We start from the raw sequence: 22,411 nt of genomic DNA, 5'->3' as shown, positions 1-22,411 counted from the left end.
ACCTCTCCATTCTCCTCCCTTCTCTTCCTCTTTTCCATTATTCCAATTCCCTCTATACCTCCTCCTCCTTCCCTCTCTTCATCCTCCTCCTCTTCTCCTCTCCATCCTACCATTCCCTCTATTCCTCACCCTTCCAAACTTCTCTCTCTCTCTCCATCCTACCCCACCTTTTTCACTTTTTCACTCTTTCCCTTTGTTTCTCCAACCTTTTCTGTTCTCATTTCTTGATCTTTGTCTCCTCCTCACTTCTTCTTCTTCTCCCTCTATCCATCCTCCCTTTTCCTTCATACCTCTCCTTCTTCTTTCCCTCCCTTCCTCCATCCTACCATTTCCTCTATTTTTCACCCTTCCCACCTTCTCTTCCTCCATTCTCCTCCTCCTTTTCATTTTTTTCCTTTATTTCTCCACCTTTTTTATTCTCATTACTTAATTTCCATCTCCCCCTCTCATCCTCCCTTTCCCTCTATACCTCCTCCTCCTTCCCTCTCTCCCTTCATCCTCCTCTTCACTCTTTTCGTCTTCATCTTCTCCTCCCTTCTTCCTTTTCTCCCTCTATCCTTTCATTTCATACCTCATCCTCCCCTCTCTCCCTCCAGCCTTCTCCTTCTCTTTATCCACTTCACTCTTTCCCTTTATTTCTCCACCATTTTCTATTCTAATTACTTAATATCTATCTCCCCTCTCCATCCACCTCTTCTTCTCTTCTCTTCCTCTTCTCCATCCTTCCTTTCAGTCCATACCTCCCTTCCTTCTTCCCTCTCTTCCTCCCTCCCTCTCTCCATCCTCTTCCTCCTCCTCCTCCCCTCACAGAGCGGCGCATATTGACGGCGTGCTTTGGGAGGAGGTTGCGCCATTTTGGCTGTGTAGCAGGAGGAGAGTGGGAGGAGGAGCTGGAGGGAGTGGATGAGCTGTGTTTCCACCGCTGGGCTCTCAGAGGAACCGGAGAGACACTGTAGCTAAAGCCAAAAACAGCGCTGACCACCCAGCCCCGCACCCACCGCGCCCCGGCCACGCACCGCCCGTCGCCCCGCAGCTCTCTCAGCCGGACTGCTCTGCAGGAGCGCGGAGCCAGGAGCTACTGAGACCGGCCTCCCTCTCACCATGGCAGGTAGCGTGCTAACTGTGCTAACAGTGCTAACTGCTAGTTAGCGTGCTAACTGGGGCTTTAACGCTTTTAACTTAGATATCTAGCTGACGTTTTGACATGGGGCTATTTCTAGCTTCATTCGGCAACGTTTAAACATCTGAACCTTCATTAACAGCACGTTCAACTGATGCTTAGGGTGATTGTATGAAAGTATTAGTGATAAAAGACACAGTTTGGTGAATGTTAAGCTAGGTGGGTTAGCCGCTAGCTTAAGAACGATAGCTAATTCAAACGGGCGTTCACGTTTAGCATGTTAGCGTTAGCTAGTTAGCCTAGCTAGTTAGCTTAGCCACACACTGCGGCCGTCCTGCCTGATTTTCTTTTTCCCTCCTTAGACTGTTCGTGATTATTCTCGAATTTCACACAAAACCTATAAAATAATCCACGATTTCATCTCTTTATAGGCTTGGTTTAAATGCTGTCTATCTATCGATAATGATAATTAAACAGTCAGCATTATTTAATGGATAATTTGGCGAGCTAACTCTTAGGTTAGCTTAGCTAGGTTAGCTAGCTTAGCTAACTAGCCTGAATTCCCTCGCTCTTTCCCAGAGCAGGTGGACTGATTCCTTTTTCCAGTCATTTATTTATTGATTAGCTCACTAGCTATTTGGTTAAACTCAATATATTTATAGCTATTTAGTTCAATATATATATATATATATACAATGATATTGTAAACCAGCTATATCATTGTCTATGCTATCTAAAGCTAGCTAGATTGGTTTTAACGAGTGAACTTTAACCAGTCGTGATCAGTTTTTGGTGCTGAAACTGAGAAGCGTGTACTCCATCAGTCTGCCCACCACAACAAGAAACATGGCAAATTTTACACAAACTGTCTCAATTCTGCATTAAATTACTACATATTCCTTTTATTAAAGTTGTAGAACTTTTGTTTTGGCCTAATATTTGCAGTGTAACCGATCTCTAGACCCGTTTTTAAGTATTGGTACGAAATTCAAAATTGAGTCCGATACATTCAGTAAACAGCTCATTCATGATGTTTTATTGTTTTTGGAACATGACTGTGTATATTTTAAGATTAAACCCCGATGTAACATAAATTACAATTTTGTAACTTATGTTTTACCAGTTACTAGGTTCATTAAAGTGTTTAAATTGTTGAAATGGTCAGAACAGAGCTGAAGAAACAGAAAATACACTTTTTAAAAGGAGCTAGTTTTGTTTAATCTCAAGCACTCTCAGCACTACTAGTCACTATCTGAGTTGTATAACTTTGTTTTAGCCTGATATATTAACAGAGAAACTGATCATTTAACTATGAGTGTATAAAAGTAACTTTTGGAGACTTAAAGCTAGGTTGAATCATTTCCTCAATTCAGAGGAAGCAAATCATTAAATGGAAAAAAAAAGTGATTTAATATAGTTTGAATCAGTACTGAGCAGTATGACCACAAATGTATATTACAATATTTTTCAAGATTCTGGCAGTTTCATGGTATATCACTTAATATTTTTTTATGTATTTATTGCATGACTGGACTTAAATATAGGTTTGTGGCTTACTGTACTGTTATGAGTACATATAATATAAAACTATGTGTTTGAACGAAGGCTTTGATTAGTATTGCTTTACTTTGTTCCCCAAAATTACACAGTATATGAAGAAATCATACTTAATTAGCATAAAAACAGCTAATTAATGTGAACAACAGATCTTAAAAAGAGATATGCCAACACATTTAACATGACAATGACATCCTTTACAAAACTATTTTTTTATAGTTACATAAACACTAGAAATGGACATAAAATACTCAGTGTTTAAGTATTCAAAAGATATATTTCTCAAAAGCTATAAACTGCCCAGCACTAGTTTGAATTGAAACTGACCGATATGGAAAAGTTGATATGATATTTCTTGATTTCGGCTGGTACTGTCCGTCCTGCAGGTGGACGGTGGTTTCTGGTTGAGAGTAGGCTGTGCACGATTGGCTGCCGCTTTTCAATGGTCTGTGTGGATGAGTGCTGCTTAGCTTTTAGAGTCTTGGTCCTGAAACTGTACCACATCATTAATCACGATTAATCACACTTTTTGTTTCTTAAGACTAAGTTTTATTAATGGGTATTTAAATTTGAATCCTCCCGCTTATTCATCTTCTACATTTTCATCCTCTTTTTCACTTCCTCTGCATCCTACTATTGTTTATCCTCCTTGTTCTCCACTTCCCTTTTCCCCTTTATTTATGCCTTTTATCAACAATTTACTCTAATTATTTAACCTTCTGCTTCTTTTTTCTGCCTCTTCTCCATCCTGAAACTGTGAAGCGTGTACTCTGTCAGTCTAAACATGGAAAATGTACAACAAATGTACAAACTGCCTCAATTCTGCATTAAATTACTACATTATTCTTTATCAAAGTTGCAGAACTTTTGTTCTAGCTTGATATTTACAGATAAACTGATCCCAAATGTGTTAAAGTAGCAGTATATTTTGCAGCTATTTGGAGGTTAAAACACTTCATCAGTATAAAGGAAATAATCTATACAATTAAGGGAAAAGAGGAAATTATTTAATAGTTTGAAAATTCCTATTTCAGCTTTCACTGTACAACAGAATGCCTTCACAATTGGATTGTGCCATATCATTTCATACACAATAAAATCATAAGTCCTTTTAAAATATTGTGAACAATATTATATAATATATGTGAAATATGGTGCCATATCACCCATCCCTAGTTATCACATCAGGGTACTACGTTTTTGTTGCTGTTTTTAGCTAAATAAATATCCACACTGTTCTCATTTCCCATTATACATCAGATTATATCTGTGCAGTATAATTAATTATAAATTAACTCAATCCTGGATATATGGAGATATTTGGTGTGCATTATAATTAGTATCATGACATTCTGGATCATTGACTTCTGTTACAAATCTGCTAAAATTCTTGGTTCTTAGATTTTTTAAATATCTCAATTTATATCATATGCAATAATACCATTTAACTTTCATTTTGTTGCAGTTGTATTTTTATTTATTCTAAGTTTCTTTTTTTTTTCAATTCAGTGTTTTGTCATGTCGCCAAGAGTATTGTTATCGCAGAAATACCATGAAATATCGTGATGTATTCAATTTTAGGGCCATATCGCCCACACCTATTAGTTACAAGATTCCTGATGTAAGTGGGGAGAAGGCCTGTTAAATTTGGTGTTTTAGGTGGCACCTCGTGGCAAAGAACTCTCTAAGGATGTGGGAAATAGGATTGTTACACTCCACAGCCCGCCTAGTGAACTCACTCAGATGTTCCTTCATGTTCCATATAAGCTTCAGGACCTGTCTTGCAGTAATAATTCTGTTAAAACTAGACAATGAGAAGCTCCATCTCCAATCCAGGTCTGACCAGTTTATTGTGCCAATTAATGCAGAATCGCAGAGGAGTTGCACCAACCTGTTTCCTTTATCCATCCCTCGCTCCAGAGCTAGCGTTAAAGACATGAAGTCATAGGGTGTGATTTGCTTCAAAGGCCGAGCTGAAGCTGTTCTTTCAGGCTTTATTAATTGCGGCTGGGTTTTAAAGTGAGTGGAAGACTCTGCAAGGTCACAGATCTTCTCGCTGTCTGTCTCGCTTCCATCCTGATACGTTTTATGAGACCGCCACGCATCACACATCCTGGTCTTTCAGCACCTTTTCTTACTACCTCTTTTGCAGATTGACTCAGCTTTTCCCCTTTTTTCCTACCAGGCTGCACCATTCAGCGTGAATAAGCTGGATGTGTTTCTTATTCAGACTCACTTCCTGTTCAGAAGCTCTAATTTTGGTGTAATATAGTCTAGGATCATTTGAAAAGTCTTATTTTAAGAGATGGATCGGGTTGATTTCAGGGTACGTTCTGTCCTGATTTGGCAAAGTCAAACTGCTGTGGCTGAAAAAATCTTAAAACTTCAGCTTTTACAGTAGAAGGGGTAAATTATAGAAGGATTTTATTTTATGAGTGATATGGCCCTAAAATAATATCACAATATTTATACTTTTGTGATACCAATAATCTTGGCTTTATGACCAACATTGACTTTAGGGATGCACTGATATGGTCATATGGTAATTCTGGGCTGATGTAAAAATCCAATATTACATATGAACATACAGCTTCTGAATCAGTTTCTCCAATTTTGCTATTTCTAGGTGTATGTTTGTGTAAAATTAACATTGTTTTATTCTATAAACTACGGACAACATTACTCCTAAATTCCAAATATAAATATTGTCATTTAGAGCATTTATTTGCAGAAAATGAAGAAAATGAGAAATGGCTGAAATAACAAAGATGAAGAGCTTTCAGACCTCAAAATTCAAAGAAAACATGTTCATAATCATAAAGTTTTAGGAGTTCAGAAATCAATATTTGGTGGAATAACCCTGGTTTTTAATCACAGTTTTTATGCATCTTGGAATCATGTTCTCCTCCATCAGTCTTACACACTGCTTTTGGATAACTTCATGCCTTCACTCCTGGTGCAAAAATTCAAGCAGTTTAGTTTGATTTGATGGTTTGTGATCATCCATTTTTGAATGTAATTATATTCTATAGGTTTTCAATTTGGTAAAATCAAAGAAACTCATTTTTAAGTGGTGTCTTATTTTTTGTCCAGAGCTGTATATACCTGCCATTTTTTATTAAAGTTTTAAAGTAGCGTCTTCGGTGTGTGTCTACAGCGTCGTTCGGTTCTTCAGTCTGGCATATAATAAGACAGACAGCAAATACCGGTTTAATGTTTCTAAGATAAAAAAAAAGAAAACATTAGTTGATAAATAATACAGATATATTTAACAATGGTGTGTATTATTATGGTCATGTAAAAACTTTGTTTCTCCAAAATGGCAACGTTACAGGAAAAGCAAAAAAAAAAACAGTTTATATTAATGAAAGTTACTTTTAGCGTTTTTAGAGCATTTCCTTAAGCTCTTTAATCATAAAACAACTCTTGGATTTCAAAAAAAAAAAAAAAAGGCAGACAGAGTAGCATTTGGTGATAAGCTGTATTATATAAAATATTTTATTCTTAAATGCTCTGCAGTTGTCTCTAAAATGACCGCGCAAGTGTATGAAGATGATCTTTCTGCAGGAATTTAAACCACTTTTTAAGTCACAAACCAAAGTCTGTGTGCTGTAAAATTATTGGCCTGAGATGCCTGTGATGTTGAACATGGCCTGAGTCTGTGATTTTTGCCTGTATTTGCTGATCACAAATGATTACAGATAAAACAGTAAAGCAGTTACCTGTATTAATTCATATTGGTGCAAGGACACTTAAACACACTTTTGTTTGTTTCGTGTGTGTGAATGCAGGTGCCGGAGGCGGGGGCAACGATGTGCAGTGGTGCTTCTCGCAAGTAAAAGGGGCCATTGATGATGATGTAGCTGAAGGTAGGTGAACTTTTTACTTTTGCATTTTCCCTATACTGTCATCGAGCTGATGACAAAGCCGGAACCCCTGAAATTCCTGTGTTTTAAAAAATATTATTGCATCTAAAATGCAATAGAATATCATTAAAGAGTTTTTCAGTAATTCAGTTCGGAATGTGAAACTCGTATATTATATAGATGTATTACACACAGAGTGATGATTATGAAGCTTACAGCCACTGAAAACCCAAAAATCAGTTTTAAAAAATTGTAATATTATATAGGACCAATTGATACTTTTGGAAGTGTTGTCAGTAGCAGAGGGAAGCATGAAGTGCTGGAAGATTTTGTGGGGAAACAAAACTGCACTGACTTTAGACTTGATAATAAAACACAGTGGATCAACACCAGCAGATGTTGCACATGACTCTCCAAACCATCACTGATTGGTGGAAACTTCACACTAGACCTCAAGCAGTTTAGACTTTGTGTCTCTCCGCTCTTCCTCCAGACTCTGCTCCCTTGATTTACAAATGAAATGTAAAATTTACTGATGATCAGTGATGGTTTGGAGAGACATGTCATCTGCTGGTGTTGATCCACTGTGTTTTATTATCAAGTCTAAAGTCAGTGCAGTTTTGTTTTCCCACAAAATCTTAAAGCACTTCATATCTTACAGCTTCTCTCTGCTGATAACAACTTTTATGGAGATGCAGATTTCATTTTCCAGCAGGACTTGGCACACTGCCCACACTGCCAAAAGTACCAATTGGTCTTATATAATTTTAAAATTATATGAGATGCTGATTTTTGGGTCAGTCTTTTCATAATCATCAATAATAAAAGAAATAAATGCTTTGAAGAGATAAAAAGTTTTTTCAAGGATATTCTACTTTTTACTTTTTTTTATAAGGTGCACTAGTATATATTGGGGAACAATAAAATAATAGTCTTAGTTTTCTATCTGTTCTATATATCATTAAATGCGCCAAATTTATTGGCAGTGGTATGTTTGAAGCAGTGTGAAAAATGCTAGTGTTCCTTTAGGTAGTCTTTCAGGGATAATAAACGAGTCCCAGCATCAGGAATTGTGCAATAACTGTCAGACTGGATTTGACTTATTACTGATTGTTTGCAAATATGTATGAAGAAGTGGGAGCGCAGCAGGTACGTCCTGCCTCGTCATGTTCGCAGCGAGCCGGCTCTGCGCTGCACACCGGAGAAATGAATTCCATTACTGTGGCTGTATGTCAGATCTGCACCATTCCAGAGGAGGAACGTTTTGATCCTGCATGGCTTTGGCTGAGAACATCAACCTCAGCGCCCACATGCTGTGGCTTGTTGTTGGGAAGCCTGGATGACCTAGTGTTGGATGTGTGCTTTTAGAATCCAGCAGATTGTTCTTTTCCAGAAGAAACATATCGTATTGTCCTCAGCAGTAGTGATGTACTGTAGCAGAGCATCGGTATAGATCTGCCACCACGGTTTGGTATGCATTTAAAACACAAATTACCATATTTTTCGCACTAAAATATTGCACCTAATATCTTTAACTTCCCCAAAATTTCTAAAGTGCGCCTTATAATAGTGTGCACCTTATGTATGAATTCTAGTAGCAGTAAAGCCGCTCCACTGAAGTACAGCGCTACACAGGAGTTTCAGTGAAGTTTCTCCAGCACCGAGACTGGAGCTGTATTAGCATTAGCCGCTAACCGCTACCATGTTAAAACAAGCTACTGCCTTACTGGAACACTCAGAATTTACTAGCGCTAAGCACTGCTGCTAACCATGCTGTTGAAAATATTGGTTAATCTAAGCTTACTGTAAATAAATGGAAGCGCTTTACTCACCCAAAATAACAGTTTTTAGGAAAGAAATCTGTGTAGATTAACATCCAGCACTTGTTTGACTAAAAGAAAATGTTTGGAAGGATACTGTGTCCTTTCCTCCCTTAAACAGTGAGAATTAGACATGGTGACACCCCTGTTCCCTACTATTGTCGCTTAAACTGTGCCTTATAATCTGGTGTGTCTTATGTATGAAAAGAAACCAGAAATTAGACTGTAATTGGTGGTGCGCCTTATAGTCCGTAAAAAAACGATACTTGATTATGGGCGTTTTCACACCCGAGATTAAAGGTTCATGTGTCTTTGTATCTTTGTACATTTAATCCGGTTAGTTTTGGTTTCACACTTCTCTTTAGTGACTAAGGATGGTTTCATACTAACTTCAGACCTTTCAGTTTGAGTCTGAACAAAAATTGTGGGTGTGAAACCGGCATGAAACAGTCTGCACTTCAGAACCAGAGTTTGGGCTCAACCAAAAGAGGTGTTTTCAGTGGTCTGGATCTAATGAAACATGGTTTGATTCTTCTGCAGTGTGAAACACTGTGCTAGATGGTTTTAGACTTTTTTTTACCAATTACAGGAAGCTGAGTCAGTCTTTTAACAGGGTTCGTAAGGTCATGAAAAATCTGAAAGTCCAGTACAATTCCCAGGCCTGGATACGTTTTTTTTTTTTTTTTGTTTTGTTTAATAAAAAATCCTAGAAAGTTTGGAAAAAGTAATGGAAAGTTGCAATCTACAAATGTGTGCTTCTCTTTATCGATGGAGAAAATCTATTTTTAGCTAAAAAAAAAAATACATCAGCTCAGATTGAAGATTGTGTCAACATTTTTAATCAAATTAATTTTTAAACCTACTTTAATCTATTTTGACTATAGTTTTAGTTGGTTTTTGGTTTTATTGTCCATGTCTGCATAGACGTTTGAAAGATAGAATGGTCACGGAAATTTAGCTTAAAGGCAATTAAAGGTCATGAAAAAGTCATGGAAATTTATTGTTTTTAAGCAAACCAGAGGATAAAGAATGGGTGTTGGCCACAAATGCTTAGAATGGGAATTCATTTATTTACTCTAACAGTAGATTTACCCTTATTTATAAACTGAACACAAGAGCACGCTGTTCCTTGTTAAATATGCTACATTTTTTGGATGTCAGTACAATTACTCAAATATATTATATTTCTCAATTCCATGGTACTGCCCATGTTCTCCACATTGCATAAAAAAGGATTATTATTCACTTAAAATTCTTTCAGTTCTGTCATGTTTTACAAACTGTCAGTTTTCCAGCAATATATGAGCTGTACAGGACTAGAATAATACCTTTAGCTGAGTGAGCAAACGAGCTAGCTAGCTAACTTAGCCTTAGCATCTGCTTGTTTACAATAAAGAGAGTGACTACATTCTTTTGTATACATTTGTATACATACATTTGAATTGCACTGATGAAGTAAATTTACGACAGAAATAGCACTGCTGAAATTGTAGTTTTGTAACTGCCTTTACGTTTAGCCTTTTCAATGTGGTCAGTGTTTGGGGGGGGAAAATGGCCAAATTAGTGGAAAACATGTAAAACTGTTTTGAGAATTCTGTATTTGGTCCAAATCTTTTCATTTTGCTGAATCTGTAGTAAGATGTTTGTTGGGCTGCCTGCGATATCAGTTCTGCAAATGCCAAGGTACGTATGGTGAGCACAGTGCCAAGGCCTCTGATAAGTGTGTGTGTGTGTGTGTGTGTGTGTGTGTAATACAGTGCAGATGGAGGAGCCGAGTGAGTGTGGGATCTACAGAGTGCAGGAACGGCGTAAAGCTGCGGTGCTGGTATCTGTGCTAGTACCGCTGCGGTGATGCCAGCGTGTACCGTACGGCTCCACTGATCCCTCTGTGTTTTGGAGAATCTCACAGGGATCAGTTCTCTGTTTTGGAGCTGTGATCACATGTGCTACACACAGTCATCAGTCTATATTTAAGCCATATTGAGAGATTGATGTGATATAAATACATACAATTGAAGAAATATAGTTTAAACATGGCAGTGCTTGTGGCTAGTGATGGGCGAATCCACTGTTTTTACATCTGTTTATTTTACTGAAATAGACCACACCCCATTTTTTTGGCGATACACAATAATATCGCCAACATTTTTTAATATTGTGAACGATATTATACCCTGAAATATGGCGCCATATCACCCACCCCTAATTATCACACCAGGGTTCTACTATTTTTGCTGTTTTCAGTAAAAAAAAAATTCACACTGTTCTCATTTCCCATTATATATCTACTAGAGACAGAATATATCTGTCCAGTATCATTTATTTTACTTTAATTCTGAATATACGGAGATATTTGGAGTACGTTATTAGTATCATGATATTCTGGATCGGATCTAGTATTTTTTAAATATCTCAGTTAGGGGTGTGCCATATATTGTATGCAATAATAAAATTAGATTTTTTTGTTAGAGTACTGTATCCTTTGTGATATCGCCAAGAGTATTATTATCGCAAAATATCTTAAAATATTGTGATATTATTTTAGGCAGTAATGCCCACTCCTACATAGAGCACATCCTATTAGAAGAGCAAATTAATATATGGTACACACTATATTGAAATATGTTGAAATATATGATTGACTCTTGACTGTAACCCAACCATAAACCCAACAGCGTCTCTCCTGTATGGTCACACAAGAGTTTCTTCAGACCTGATTGTCTTTAGGCTATTGTCACAATCCCCCCAGTGAGGGTTCTGTATTCAACTGGCAACCCCCTTGAGGGTTCTGAACAGAATAAAGGATGGTTGGATAGTAATATTAGCTGAGCTTACTTCAGCATTTGTATGTTTGCATAACACTTTTGCTTTGGTGTTTTGTGGCTTATATTTGAAAATTTACTTTATTTCAGCAATGTACTTAAAAATTCTTATACAACTCATATATTATGTAGTTGTATTACACTCAGAGGGATCTGTTGTAATTGTTGATTTCTTTTTTTAATTGCTTAAGCTTAGCGTGCTTAGCGAGTAAGGCTGATGCTGCTCCAGCAGTGCTAGCTGGGGTTAGCAGCCAGGTACAGTCCGATATGCTCACCTCTGGACAGCGAAAGAGCTAACTAGCGCTTAGTGTGGTTAGCGGCTAATGCTAATACTGCCCCAGTCTCAAGTCTCTGTGCTGGAGAACTAAACTATAGAACTAACCACCTTTTGGAGTCCTTCTATGAAGAACATAGTTTTTTATAGCACCAAAAAAGTACCTTTTTATGGCTTTTTTTTTTGTTAGGGTCACTGTAAGCAAGTAGACATGCTTTTTTTTTTATGGGCGTCCCCTCTTTTAACAGTGGGTGCATGTTTTTTTTTCCCTCACTCATGGCCCCACCCTTGGATACCCAGCCCCCGTCCAATCACAGTGTATATGCACCATTTTCACTCTTTGTGCCTTTTATTCTTGATTTGAAAAGGGGGCAGTCCTATTCATTTATGAACTTATAGCCTGATGCAGTGCTTTCCCCCCTAGCCTTATACAGTCCATCTCTTTCAGCCTTCCTCCCACTCTTTCAGTCACACACACACACACACACACACACACTTGTGGAGGCCCCGGGGACCTCAGGCCTACACAAAAGCGCTTGGCTGCAGTCTTTCTGCCGTATTGTTCTTCTGCACCACTGGGCAGCGAGGGGTTAAATCTGTGTGAGTCACTCTCCATCTCTCGCCACGCTATGTCCAGCTCTAAATAAAAAAAAAAAAAACGAGCTGCAAGCCTGCTTACATTTCTTAGATGTACAGTACTGTGCAGTCAGTGTTTGTCTATTTACTCAATAAAACACTAAACTTGCAATAAATACAAATAACTTTCATATCGTCGCCGTCCAAAGAAAAACAAGTGTCTCTATTTTGGTCGATTTTTAGTTAACTACATAATTTTAGCACACAAACTGTCCCTTACACTGTGCCAAAAGGTCTTAACAAATAACCTGAAAGAAATACTTTAAAATGACGTGAAATTAACTTTATTTTTACATTGACTTCCAATTCAAGTTTTTAAATTTTTTCTCTCTCCTGTAAAGTTGCTGTTTTTGAGATACTCGTTTTACATTGAACATCAAAAATATACTGTATTTTTCACACCATAAATTTTCATACCCGATCTACACAGATTTCTCTCCTGAAAACTGTTTATTTGGGTGAGCTTCTGTTTATTTACAGCTTAGATTTCCAGATTTCCACTAAGGCTAGTGAGAGAGCTGCACTGAGGAACCCTGAGTCTTCAGGTAACCAAGGGCGATATTAGCTAGCAGTTCTTCCCACATAGCTTGTTTTAACACTGTAAACGGGAAGGCTACAGTCCAATATACTCACATCTGAACAGCAAAAGAGCTAACTAGCGCTTAGCGTGCTTAGCGAGTGAGGCTGATGCTGCTCCAGCAGTGCTAGCTGGGGTTAGCAGCCAGGTACAGTCCGATATGCTCACCTCTGGACAGCGAAAGAGCTAACTAGCGCTTAGTGTGGTTAGCGGCTAATGCTAATACTGCCCCAGTCTCAAGTCTCTGTGCTGGAGAACTAAACTATAGAACTAAACAAGAATTCCGTATTTGAGTAGACTGGCTTTACTGCTCCTTAATACCACACTGGTAAAATTCATAAATAAATTGCTCTTTTGAAAGAATTAGCTACTGCATCTACCTCATCTGTTTTCATTTGATGTATATATATTGCTGCACTAAAAGGTAGTAATTCTCATTTGTGAAAGTTGGGTTTAATGTCACTTTGAAATAAATTTAGAAAAAAGTAAGCAATTATATTATTTTGTCATATTTTTCGAAGAATAACTAAAAACGAACTTAAATGTGGTATAAAATGTTATCTATATATATATATATATATATATATATATATATATATATATATATATATATATATATATATATATATATATATATATATATCGTTATTGTGATATTAAAAATTCCATATAGTGCCCAGCACTACTCTTGCTCTTAATATATGAATTCGGATGATATATTCGTAAGAAATTGCAGTCACTTCCTGGGTAATCTTAGCCGTGAGAGTCTGGTGTGGTTTAGCAGATGCAGTTGGATTAGCAGTGTCTGAACAGTTTTGGTCTGTATAGAGAGATGATTAGCATGGTATAAGGACAGTCATGCTGTAATATATTAATAAAGATCTAAACGTTCACTATGTCTCGTAACTCAGGCTGACGGGAGGCCGTTCCTCCAGCTCCTGTTGCTGGATCTGTTAGACAGAATCCTCTGATTAAAGTGAACACCTCCATCTGTGAGCGTCTCGGCTGGAGTCCAGGCTTTCTTAGAACAGATCAAGCGTCCTCTCTCTGTCTCTCTGCTGAAACTTCTTTCATCCTTTTAAACCCAAGTGTCTCTCTGTGTTTCATCCCCACAGCCGACATCATCTCTACTGTGGAGTTCAACCACTCAGGGGAACTGCTGGCCACAGGAGACAAAGGAGGGCGGGTTGTCATCTTCCAGCAAGACACTGAGGTACGACTGCACAATATACCTGGAAAAATCATGGAATCATGGAAAAAATAAATACCTAGAACGTTTTGTGAAGATCATGGAAAATTTGGTCTAAAAATCTTTGCCTTTCCATTTATTGATGAAAAAAAAATCTATTTTGAGCTAAAAATATCAATTCAGAGGTAATTCAGTAATTTAGCTCTACACAGTAGAGCTCTCAGGATCTGAAACATGTTTTATTATTAAAGATTGCGTGTCAACATTTATTAGATTCATTTTAGGCCTCTTATAAATCGTTTTAGTTGATTTTTGGTGTTATTGTCTGTGTGCACTGATGTTTTACAATTCGTATGGTCATGAAAATTTTCCTTGAAGGCATGAAAGTCAAAAAAAAATTATAGAATGTATTTGTTAAAGTGTCTATGAACCCTGTATGTGTTATGCTACTTTATGCAACTTGTTTTTCTTAGAGTTCCTTAGTCATTATTATCAGAAATCTGGTGAAATTTCTTGTATTTTTATATATTGCAAAATAAATATTTTGTATAACTAAAACTTTTACAATGCCATTTATTTTCCCCAATATTGTACAGCTTTATACTAAGGAATTTGATGAATTTATACTTGTTTTAATCAATTAGGTCAAAACCGAACATATGGGCTCCATAAGTGGTCCAGCGGTCTAAAGTGCTGCCCCTATGATAGGTAGATCGCAGGTTTGAATCCCGGTCATTAAAGCTTAGATTCTTTGCCCGAATCAGACTTAAATACGCTTTGGCATGATAATCACATGTTAAATTATATCAGATTTAGAGGCAAGTCATTCAGACATCATGTTTAGGCCTGTGGATCATTGTTTGCATTTTTCTTAAATAATGTCTTCTTTAGTGTTAGTTAACATCGTTTTGAACTGATTTCGCTCATTCAAACAGCCCGAAAAAGCTCAGTTTTAACACTCAGTTTTTACAAAAAAAATGTCTGGTTTAAATCAGGCTCAGGCTCATAATGACAGTTTATGGGTCAGGCCTGTTCGGGCTGGATATCTTGGGCCCGCTTGCCATCAGCTGCCAGAGCCATGATTTGCTTTCCATGGCTTTTGGGTACAGTACATGACGCTCTTTCTCCTCATTACTCCTACGGTAATGTGGATCAGCACAAGGCTGCGTCTGTGAGGTGATGTATTGGAACAGAGTCGCTGCGCTTTCCTCCAAACTCGCTGTGATGCATTTGCAAATAATACCTCACTCCACTCTTGTTTGCCCCATTGTTCTTCTATTTGGAATTTTGCTGTTTTCGGTCGAATAATTTTAGCTCACAATTATTATGTGCATCCCTGATAACAGTAGTAGTAGTAATAACCACAATAAGCGTATTTTAAGGAGCAAGAAATCATAATTGAAACTCACTTTTAAACACAGTTTTAATTATTGAGTCTATTCTAATGAATTAGTATGAGGGGAATGGTATCTCATTCCTATTCTGATGCCTCTCCATGAGGGGGAGCTTATAGTGTGATTTGTGTTCCTAGCAGATTTATTTAGCAGATGTATTTATTACTGCTTTAATTTATCTTTTGTTTTTTTTTCTTCCCCACAGAACAAGAGTCAGCCGCAGTGCCGCAGCGAGTACAATGTTTACAGCACGTTTCAGAGCCACGAGCCCGAATTCGACTACCTAAAAAGCTTGGAGATCGAAGAGAAGATCAACAAAATCCGCTGGCTGCCACAGAAGAACGCAGCACAGTTTTTGTTGTCTACAAACGGTTAGTGAAGCCACATAAAGTATCACAGCAACCACCACAAAAAAGCACCATACCAGCTACCTGAAATTCCATTGTAGCCTCAATGCAACACTGTAGTCCCCAATCTAGCAAGAACTCCACATCATCATTGCAATCATCTGGGATACCATAGTAGCCACCTAGAAGAATGATTGCCTAGCAACCACTAAACAACACCATACCAGCTACCTGAAATTCTATTGCAGCCACCATGCAATACTGTAGTCCCTGTCTTGGACTTATTAACACCACTCTAAACACTTTTAGGATACCATAGCAGCCCCATAGCAAAATCTCAGCCTTGCTACCACTAAACACCATAGCAACTACCTGAAATTCCACTGCAGTCACCATACAACATTTGTAGTCAATATCTAGTAGGAACTAAGCAACACCATTGCAATCATCTGTGATACCATAGCAGCCATCCAATAAAATTCTAGCCTAGCAACCACTAAACAACACCATACCAGCTACCTGAAATTCCAGTGCAGCCCCCATGCAACATTGTAGTCCCCCTCTAAGCCCCATCATGGTCTTAGCAACACCAGTCGAACCATCTGGGATACCATAGCAGCCACCTAGCCAAATCCCAGTCTAGCAACCACTAAACAGCACTATACCAGCTACATGAAATTCTATTAAGAGTCGCCATGCAACACTGTAGTCCCCATCTAGTGAGGATTTAGAAATACCATAGCAGCCACAGAGCAAAATCCTAGCCTAGCAACCACTAAACAACACCATAGCAACTACCTGAAATTCCATTGCAGCCACAATGCAACATTGTAGTTCCCGTCTAGCGAGAATTTATCAACATTATTGAAACCCTCTAGGATGCCAAAGCAGCCACCTAGCAAAATCAGCATCGATTCTCCATTCATTCTGGTGGTTATTTTTCATTATTTATTAATTATTACTTTTTTATATGTGATATTTGCCCTCCGATGTCCGATATGTCCGCACGGCCCTTATGTAAGAGCGGCTGTAATCAGCCTGTGTTTTTGCTCCTTTAGTGAAGTGAGTATGGCTAATCGGTGGGAGTGAATGAGACAACCCAGTTGCAGCAAATCCTCCAAATCAGAGTGATTTTTGCCTGTGACTCACCAGTGCTGTCTGCTCTCCGTCTAAAAATATGATCCCTGATGTGTTATACAACCTCTGCGTATTTATAAAGGCATTTCGGTGCTCTGGATTGCAGCTCATCCAGCACTAACCCTTTCTCGTTCAGCCTGGAGGCGCTATTTATATACAAGAACCTGCTTCACTGAGGAGGAGAGTGAAGAAAAGGAGTGTGAGATCAAACTGCCTCAAATAAATACCTCACTTGTTGCTTTTTACTTTTTATTTGGGACTCAATCCAGCCATTTGTGTTAGTCAGCGTTGCAGCCTTTTTCCTTTTATATCTGGACTATAATTTGTCTTTATGCTTGATATTCTTAATAGGGCTGCACAATATATCGTTTATGCATCTTCATCGCGATGTGCACATGCACAGTAGTCATGTTGCAGGAAGTGCAATGTCACTTAAGGCAATTAAATCAAACAAGTCATGTTGCAATGGTTTGATTCTTGACACAAGAAGTAGATGCACAGCACTGTCTCTGTCTCTGTGTGAGTGACAGGCTGCTGCTGCCTAAGAAGCGCGAGGGGGAAGGTGAGTGCCTCCATCCACATTGTTGGGCACGTGCTTGTAAATGTGAGCACGTGTGGAAAGCTGTGCACCTCAGTCCAGCAGTTTTGCAGCGCAGATATTTCCAGTTAAAGCTGAATTCACACTTTTAACCCTTTTAAAAAGCCATTTAAACGCCTGATTAAAGGGACGATTACTGTTGTTTTGCTGTTTTCCTCGGGTTTTGAGAGCTTGACACTGACTCAGCTCTTGATTGGTCCGGACACGAGTGCACGGGTGGGTGCGGGGCTGGTGACGTCTTGGGCCCTGCATTTGTTTAATATCGCAATATATATCTCGTTGAAAAAAGAACATTTGCAATGTAAAAAATTTCAATATTGTGCAGACCTATTTAATTCTTAACTGTTTAGCCCCTTTATCACTATTGTTTATTGTATTTAAGCAGATGCTCAAGATGCTCCACCTGTTCTTTTTGATGAATGTAGCTTTTAATAGACTCAAGCAGTAAAAATATTTGCATGTCATTTGACTTTTATATTTTGATTGACAGATAAAACTATAAAATTATGGAAGATAAGTGAACGTGATAAAAGACCAGAGGGCTACAATCTTAAAGAGGAAGATGGACGCTGCAGGGATTCAACCACCATCACGACTCTACGGGTATGTGGTCACACACTCTCTCTCACACACACACACACACACACACACACACATAGAAAGAGAGAGAGATTGTGATTCAATCGAACAGGCCAGGATTTTTGACAATTTTCTGCCTGATATTACACCTTTAAATCTTGAGGATAAAGCATAATTAGAATTGTAATAGAAAATAGGGCTGGCCCGAATAGCGTTTTTTGAGCTCCGGATATTCGGCACTGATTCGAAGCGAATATTCGAATATTCGTTTTTAAAAAAAGAGGTAAAAAAAAAAAATTAAAAAAAGCAAATCACGGCCCCTTTAATCCACTGAAAAATGTTCAATTTGCTCTGACCGACGAGACATATTCACCCCGGATTTTTGGTGTTTTTATCCCCCATATTTTTTCTGTGTTTTTAGCTCAGATTTCTTTGTGTTTTCATCCCGGAATTTCTGCTGCCCCACACGCGGCTTATCCGCTGCGTAAGCAGGCTAGGAGGCTGCTGCTGCACGGTTTCTCCGCAGCGCAAGCCAGCCCAGTAAATTGCTGTTTGTGTTTTCACACTTAGGCTATTTGCTTAAAAAAACAAACAAAAAAAACGTTTGTTCAGGAAGTATTTTATATTCTTAAACATTGTTAATTATATTAGAGGACAGTCATTGTAAACTGTACTTGGTCTATTTCGGTTAAAGGATTGTGCAGGGCATATTACTGATTTTGTATTTTTGCACTTGGGCTATAAGCTCAATATTAAATATTTCGTTTGTTTAGAAATTATTTTATATTTTAAACCATGTTAAATTATATTAGAGTAGAGGAAAGTCATTGTTAATGACGTTATTGTACTTGGTCTATTTCGGTTTAAGCATTGTGCAGGGCATAGCCGTATTACTGATTTTGTATTTTTGCACTTGGGCTATAAGCTCAATATTAAATATTTCGTTTGCTTAGAAATTATTTTATATTTTTAAACCATTTTAAATTATATTAGATAAGAGGAAATTCGTTCAGACATCATTTTTGTAGGCCAGGCTTTTGTAACCGATTTAGCCCCTACTGTTGCCACATTACCCCTTACGTTTTATTATATAAATCAGTTTCGAAGAGCCTGCATTTTTTTAATCATGTATAATAGAGGTCTGCGCGAGACTGATTTTTAAACCCACTCTTCCACGCTCCCGCGTTTCTGTCTCGTTACCGCTCCGCAAAAAAATTGCTTCTTTTAATCCCGCGCCCGCCCGCCACATAGTGCGGTCCCGTTCCTTACCCCAGTCCAAACACCATCGGTGTGTGCGTGTGTGTGTCGGTCCATCCTGCGCGTTGAGAGTTTTCTTTAGGGTTTTTTTTTTTACAATTATTACAGTTTTCTTAACTATTTATTAATTTGCTCCCGCATCGTCTGGATTAAACTCCCGCTCCAGTCAATAACAGTTCAGTTCTGTCCCGCGCGCAAGATATTCTGACGGGACCCGCGAAAACAGAAGTGGTTAGAGTGAGGTGGAACTCTGGAAAGGAGAAAAAAAACGAATATCCGAATACCAAAATTAAAAACCGTATACCTACTCAACGAACGAATATCCGAATACCCGAATATTCGGGTCCAGCCCTAATAGAAAATATAAAAAATATTTAAGTAAATCTGCAACTGTCAAAATACAATGAATAAAATCATACAATCGGCTCTTTCCTGAACTTCATTTTGAAATCTATGTATTTTTTCCTGAATATAAATCAAACAGTTCTTGTCCTCCAAACTTTGTTTCATTATGTTTGTCTAGATTTTACATCTGTTTTCAAACCTGCAGAATTTGAGTTGATTTCTGTTACTGATCTGAAATTATTAAGTGCAGTAGAGAGAAAACAGACAGTTTCTCCAAGTGTCCTGTAGGAGATTTCAAAGATTTAAAATTTTACTGCAGGGAAAAAAGGGTTTTGTATCACCTACGCCTGTAGCCTGTATATGGAACAAGGCATGTAAATAGGTTAAGCATATTGTCAGTATATTGTAAGAGATAACAGTATTTAGTTTAATTTTTGTTTGCAACACATTATTGATATGTTTAATATTATATAATATTCTTACACTGGGTGGTGCTATAATCAGATTTGGTTGTTAAATTCTGTAAAACTGACACCAATACATTTCTAATTCCTGGTATTTTATTATTATTTAGAAATATTTTATCCTCTTCAGTAACACAGATGCTGTGAACTGTCACATTAACTAAAACAATTGCTTAAGGTTACTGTAACTAGGGATGCAAAATGATATTGTATTCTATTGGGATTGGCTAATAATTGCTAATTTGGCAAATTTGATATTTTAAATCAATAATTGCTGACATATATCAAGTGCCAAAAGGGACCAAACGTCACTAACACTACTTTAAACATTTTTTTAACTGATTTAAGCTGTTTTTTTGTTTATTTTTTTATATAATTTTTATAATTTTATGTTTTTTTTTATAAAAGACGGGTTAAAACTGTGGTCAGACTATGTAAATATTAGTTGGGAAAAATAAATGTGAAACAAAGCATGTTAAAACAAATCTCTCATTGTTTGTATACAATTCGTTAAAAGCTAAATATAAGGAATATACATTTTACGTTAGTTTCTAAAGTTATGTCGGGTGTTTAGTTTACCTTTAAGTTTTAAAATAAATGTGTAATATCAGATATCAGCACCATCCCAGAATTCCCACATCGGTGAATCTCTAATTGTATCAGGTCGAGTCACAGTTCTCTCTTTTTTTTTATTTTATTTTTATTTTTTTTATGAATTAGTGCATGTTTTTATGCTTAAGAATCTGCAGCATTAATAGTTGACCCACTTCAGAAAGCCCAGTACGCCCACTGCTGTGACCTCCACAGATCCAACTGGGCGAACAGCAGATATGTGAATCTGCTTTTCACTGTAAAGAGGATGAGCGAGAGAGACTCCTCCACTGAATTACAGCCAGTAATGAATACAGATGCACACACGCGCACACAACTTCATACGTCATACCTGTAGAGAAGCATTGAAATACGAATAGGACTCTGAAAAAGATAAATATCATACTTTTCAAATTATAAGGCGTCCTTAAAATACTTTCATTTTCCCAAATATCGTCAGTGCACCTTATGTATGAATTCTATCAGTCAGGTATTAAAGGAGCAGTAAAGCCACTCCACTGAAGTACAGCATTATACGGGAGTTTCAGTGAAGTTTCTCCAGCACTAATGCTGGGAGCACCAGCTTTAGCATTAGCTGCGAACCGCAGCACAAGTATGTTGGACTGTAGTTTGCTGTGTTGAAACAAGCTACGTGGAACGAACCGCTAGCTGATGCCGCCCTGGGTTACCGGAACACTCAGGGTTTATAAGTCTAGCGCTATCAAAGCATTTATATTCTGCTAGCGCTGCGGTTAGCAGATAATGTGGCCTCAGTTGCTCGATCCTACCGCTTCGAGCTTTATAACATCAGAAAAATTAGACTGTTTCTGAAGCAACAGGCAACCCAGCTCCTGGTACAAGCAGTGGTCATCACACGCCTCGACTACTGCAATGCCCTGCTAACTGGCCCCCCCTGCGTAGTAAAACCACTCCAAATGATCCAGAATGCAGCAGCACGTCTGGTCTTCAACCAGCCAAAATGGGCACGTCACCCCACTGCTCATTGAGCTCCATTAGCTACCAGTTGATGCTCGCATCAAATTCAAAGCTCTTACAATCGCCTACAAGGTGATGACAGAACAGGCTCCTTCCTACCTGCACTGATCACTCCTGAAGGCTTACGCTACCTCCCGGCCGCTGCGCTCCTTCAGTGAACGTCGCCTCGCTTTACCAAACAAACATTCGCACAAAGCAATCCAGACTGTTCTCATACAGAGTTCCACAATGGTGGAACAAACTACCTTCTACTACCAGATCAGGAGCATCTCTCACTGTCTTTCTTTAAGAAACTCCTGAAGACAGAGCTCTTCAAAGAGCACTTAATCTCTTAACACCTCTAACTAACTAACTAACTAACTAACTACTTTCTCTCCTTCACTCCTCTATCCCATTATTTCCATTTGACCTCCTTTAAGCCCTGTCTAAGGATGTTTTTACCTTTAACTTCTATTACTTTTGTACTTCACTATTGTAAGTCGCTTTGGACAGAATCGTCTGCCTAATGTAATGCTAATGCTGCTGCTCCCAGTCTTAGAGCTGGGGAAACTTCACTGAAAAAAAACTCACATTTATACAAAATATTGGAAATCTGAGGTTACTGTAACTAAACTGAAGCACTTTACTCACCCAAGGAAGCAGATCTCCATAGATTAACATCCAGAACTCGCTTGACATTGAAAGAAAACGTGGCGACACACTTGGTGCACCTTATAGTTGGAAAAATTGACCTAATACCAGGTATACGTTTAGAAAGATATGAAGTCCTAATGCTCCTGTAGCTGAATGCAGTCAAGTCCTCACACCAAAGTTATCAGTTTCAGCAGCATCCTGCATCTCAG

At 38.1% G+C, this 22,411-nt stretch overlaps 1 protein-coding gene across 1 annotated transcript in view; it reads left to right on the top strand.

Moving 5' to 3' along the window:
- Nucleotides 1–835: 835 nt before the first annotated feature.
- The window catches only part of ppp2r2ab (protein phosphatase 2, regulatory subunit B, alpha b), a 33,323-nt gene continuing 11,747 nt past the window's right edge, over nt 836–22,411 (top strand). The window contains exons 1-5 of the mRNA XM_007236240.3: nt 836–1,108; nt 6,469–6,546; nt 13,788–13,885; nt 15,461–15,626; nt 17,828–17,940. Coding sequence (XP_007236302.1) covers nt 1,102–1,108; nt 6,469–6,546; nt 13,788–13,885; nt 15,461–15,626; nt 17,828–17,940 — 462 coding nt within the window. The 5' untranslated portion in view covers nt 836–1,101. The remainder of the gene's footprint in view (nt 1,109–6,468; nt 6,547–13,787; nt 13,886–15,460; nt 15,627–17,827; nt 17,941–22,411) is intronic.

The sequence above is a fragment of the Astyanax mexicanus genome, chromosome 20, assembly GCF_023375975.1.
Source record: "Astyanax mexicanus isolate ESR-SI-001 chromosome 20, AstMex3_surface, whole genome shotgun sequence".
NCBI lineage: Eukaryota > Metazoa > Chordata > Actinopteri > Characiformes > Acestrorhamphidae > Astyanax > Astyanax mexicanus.
The sequence above is the reverse complement of the archived record's forward strand: the minus strand, read 5'-3'. Positions and strand labels throughout refer to the sequence as shown.